The sequence below is a fragment of the Lygodium microphyllum genome, chromosome 25 (assembly GCF_053477565.2).
Source record: "Lygodium microphyllum isolate KBCC chromosome 25, Lygodium_microphyllum_v1.1.10, whole genome shotgun sequence".
Classification (NCBI taxonomy): Eukaryota; Viridiplantae; Streptophyta; class Polypodiopsida; order Schizaeales; family Lygodiaceae; genus Lygodium; species Lygodium microphyllum.
In genome coordinates, this window is record NC_141159.1 from 67,395,876 (window position 1) to 67,400,258 (window position 4,383).

The 4,383-nt window shown below is 44.9% G+C and overlaps 1 protein-coding gene across 1 annotated transcript; it reads right to left on the reverse strand.

The window, feature by feature from the left end:
* Positions 1-505: 505 nt before the first annotated feature.
* LOC148014326 (L-ascorbate peroxidase 2, cytosolic-like) lies at positions 506-3,422 on the reverse strand. The gene is made up of 11 exons (XM_087666450.1): positions 3,267-3,422; positions 2,850-2,944; positions 2,727-2,760; positions 2,449-2,623; positions 2,205-2,270; positions 2,066-2,114; positions 1,861-1,943; positions 1,696-1,775; positions 1,346-1,448; positions 1,152-1,210; positions 506-812 (listed from the first exon to the last, which is right to left on the reverse strand). The coding sequence occupies exons 2-11, from the start codon at positions 2,932-2,934 to the stop codon at positions 797-799; spliced, it is 750 nt and encodes a 249-aa protein (XP_087522576.1). The 5' UTR covers positions 2,935-2,944; positions 3,267-3,422; the 3' UTR covers positions 506-796.
* Between the last annotated feature and the right edge of the window lie 961 nt (positions 3,423-4,383).

Sequence of the window (4,383 nt, forward strand, 5' to 3'; positions counted from 1 at the left end):
TGTATTGCATCTACATAGCAGGTGATGATCAGGTCATCAGTATTCGGGGTGTTCAAATAGCCGAGTCTACTACATTACCAACCATGAATTCTTGAGCTGTTTGCAACCAACCAACTATTGGCATGTGAGTTCGTCTACCCGCACGTCAGACTCCCGGTGCAAAGCACCAATGTAGTGCCGCACTATGCATAACCTAGTATGTTATCATGCAATGAAATGTGAGGCCGCTGGTGCAAGCGTAAGCTGTGAGAGGGCAACTGGTTAAGAGTATAATGGTGTCGGTGTCTGCAAGAGTGCCTCGTGGAGACGAAACAGAACAGACATTTTGGCCTGGCGACGATGCCAAAAAGACATCATAGGCTCTCTCAATCTCCCCCTTTCATCTCTCGCTCTTAATGCACACAACGATCTTGGAGTGATAAAACAATAGATTAAATCACCCTACGTCCTCTCCCCCTCATCACACTCAAATCTGATGTAATTAGATGGACATTATGCTCCAGCCTTCCAGCAAGCCAAACGTATTTTCATTATTCCTTTTACACCACTACCTTCGTACCGTGCATCATCATAACATGCAAAACTGCCTTTCATCATCCCATCGCAAATGAGAGATTGTCAGAGTCACTGAGCATTATTTCAATGTATATGCTTCTTCGTTTATGCGATAGCATTAGAGGCTGCTTGCTACAGGTATGATGCTGCTGCTGCAATATTTTCCGTCCAAGATGTCTAAAGACGCAGCAACAGCTTTCTCGCTGTATACAGTATGTTGATAGGCAGGCTAGGCTGTTTCCTACTCCTCCGCAAACCTGCAGGTCATTCATGCAAAGAAGAGTATTAAAGGCGTACCATTACAACTTTCATCTAGCTCAAAACAAAAAACCGAAGCTTGTAAGGGACATGTTCACAAGAAGTATTAGACATTTGAAACCATGTGGGAAAAGGGGTTCTTTCCCTTGTTTTCCCCGACAGTTTTCGACATCATGAGCTTTTGATCAAGAGGCCCTGCACACCTAGCTAGGTATGGTTGGGGGCAGAGGGCTGCCAGCCCCAAGGTATGCAGCCCCTCCCTTGCAGAAGCTCATGATGATGTGATCTCACAATGTGGAAATCATAGTGGCAATTAATCTAAAACTTCTTGTGCTTACCCTAGCTCGGACAATTTGAGATGGGCTTCGGTATAATCCTTGAAGAAGGCATCCTCATCCTGCAAAAGAGGGCAGGCATAATCATTTGGTCAGTTTGAAGGCTTGGTCTTAAGTGTATAAAACCATAAATGCATAATCCAAGACTACATATAACAGAGATTGGATGCAGAAACATGCATCACTTTCAATGTTACCTTGGCATAAAGCTCCACATATGGGCGGAATCCAGGATCCTCGATAAGAACCTTATCAGAAGGTAGCTGAAGAAGTCCGTCTTTCTCTCCAGAAAGAAGCTCCCTGTCAAAGTTCACGTGAAAGTTTAAAGACTTCTTCCAGTGAAAAATCCCCATTTCTTGTGACTGCAGTGCTCCGGACTGTCCCTCAATAGAACAGGCTCAAAGCAGGTTGTGATACGACACTTAGTACATGGAAATACACAGATTTCCACACTGGATAATGACGAACTTCTTATGTAGCTCCCAATCAGATATAGAAGGAAAAAACCGAGCACGTGTCAGATTGTTCTAAGTGAAGTTGCCCTTACTTGAAATAAGAATTGTCGAAATACAAAGGATTCTCAGTCCAGGGTCCTTCGAATCCAGATCTTTCCTTGTGGCATCTCCCCTGCAAAAAGACGATAAATTGATGTTACCTTTCGAGCCTAGCAGACAATGTAATCCACCATAAGAATGTTAAAAACATCACGTACTAAAGTGTGAGCCCCAGATAAGGCAACTATCTCCTTGTCCCCCAAGCCCATGTGACCAAAAACGTCCCGAAGGTGATCAGATCCTATAATTCAGTATTGTTATGTTACAACACTTACTGCAGCAAAAGGAAAAACATGTATACATGCATCCATCTGTTGTAACAGTAAATGGCAACCATCATACAAAAAGGGTACAGTAAACAACCTTTCGTAGCATCTGGCAAGCGACCCTCCTCAGGGCTTTCAAGCTTGTCCTGCAGTCACAACTTCTGGATATGTGAGAATCACAGATTTTGGCGAGAACGGAGCTATTGTGATGTAGACGGGACTGTATGCACACTGACCTTCCTTCCAGGATGGAAAGGAATGTCTGGACCTCCTGTCACCTCAACGGCAACCACTCCTGCAAGCTGTAAGCATTGCAGAAAATGCACAGATGAGGCACATATTATATATATGTCTGATACAAGCTCATGACGTGTTCTAGTTATACACCTGAGTTGATACACCTTACAGACTTAGCAAATGATATCATGTGGATATAAATAACTTTTATACTAGCTCTCATACAATCTGACAGTGCCATACCTCATATAAGTCGGCATATGATACGATGGGGACCTGCTCCTTAATGGGCTCCAGCAATCGGATAGCAATGTCAAGCCCGGCATTGGCTCCATGAGCAAGCTCCTCGGAATTGCGGATAGTTCCGAAAGGTCCCCCAGTCCGGGTCTTCACATCATACGTCCCGGCTGCGTGCCAGCTGCAAACAACAGGAAGGAGCATGAATCACCACAGAATAATCGGTGAAACCTCCAAAAAACGGGACAATTATAAAGGCAGGAGACAAAACAAAGAGGACTTACGCTAGTCGGACCATGATGGGTGCACAGTTCTTCTCTGCACAAAACAATTCCTGATGGCATTAGTCCTGATTATAACATCCATTGTCACTGAAAGAGAAGGGGAAAGAGATGATAGAAGCGCACCTGCGATCAAGGCTCGCAGTTTTCTCCTTGCTTTGTCAACTGCGTGCAGATACTCATCGCTGACAGCAGGATAAACCTTCCCCATTTACAGAAATCTGCAGGGGGGCACACACACACAAGTGATGGACTGAGAATTGGTTATTGACATGATCTGGAGAATAAAGGTTCGTCAAATCGGCGTGGAAAAGATCGATCAAGAGCAGATCGGTCTGTCAAGACATCCTATCCAAGCCAGGATCATAATCTAGGAATTCTGATTCATATGCTGGGAAAGCGGATCATCGAAACCAGAAGGCAAGCAAGGATTTTACATGGATTACACACTCGCACACAGGGATAGACACAGGCGAGGGAAAGAGAGAGACACAGCCACAGAGAGAGAGAGAGAGAGAGAGAGAGAGAGAGAGAGAAACAGACCTGATGAGTAGCTCGTGTTGATGCTTTGCAGACGAGAGAAAGCTTCACTGACCGGATGTTTCTCTTCTCTCTCGCTCTCTCTTAAGGTTTACCAGCGATTCTCCGCATTGCTCCTCGCCGTTGGATCATCAGCCAATCGACGATCGCTCATCCTGGGCCGTCGATGGGAGCTGCTGCATTGCAGTCAGAATCGGCGGCGATGGTTCGCTTAGGGCCCACGGAGAAGAGCTCGCCACGCGCAATGGATCTTATTTTTAGGGCTAGGAAATAAAAACCTTTTCCTAGTTCTAGAACTTTCTTTGTATGTGTTAGAGCTGTGTCGCACCAGCTCTCTTGGGGGGGGGGGGCAAGAGCTGCACATTATCATGCAAGACTTCCCTATGATCGCACCAGCTGCTACAACTACTATGCTTGCATGCTCCTTCCGCTAGACTTAAAGCAATAGGACAAAAGCTGTACTTGTTGGCATTCAATGATTAGTAGTATACAGGTCGATTTTGTTGCTCATTGGATAGCATTATGTTACCCCCACTAAACTTGCATTTTTCACAAGGTGCTTGTAGGGGCTATGGGGTTTTTCGTTACCCCTACTCCCCCTTGCATGAGCAGGTGAGAGTGGGGTGACAACATTCCCACTAGCCCTACTCCCCCTCGATACAATGCAACCCTTACTTGTATAAGAGGCATGACACACAAGTGCATACACAAACACCCTAAGAATCCTAAACTCTTTCAAGCAAATTCTGAAGTGGCACAATGATATCAGTGGCTTGCAATGCCAGTCTCATAGTAACTTCACATAAGCTCTAAGGCTGGTTGCACATAGAGTGATGGATTCCCAAGACCCACCCAAAATGCATTCACGTGAGCTGTAAGGTTCGTTACACATAGAGTGACGAACGCCCACCAACCCTTGCACAAGGCTATGTTTAACCTTAATTGCAACACTTAACACATTCTTACTTAGAATTTTAATGGTGTTTCCTTCTTTCTTGAAAGAGTGCTTGCAATTCTAGACATCGTCATGCCACAAATTGTTTCATCTATCATATCCTTCTTTTCCATCTTGAGATCATTGCTACAAACCTTGAAAAGAGCAACCATTAGGACAAGCTAA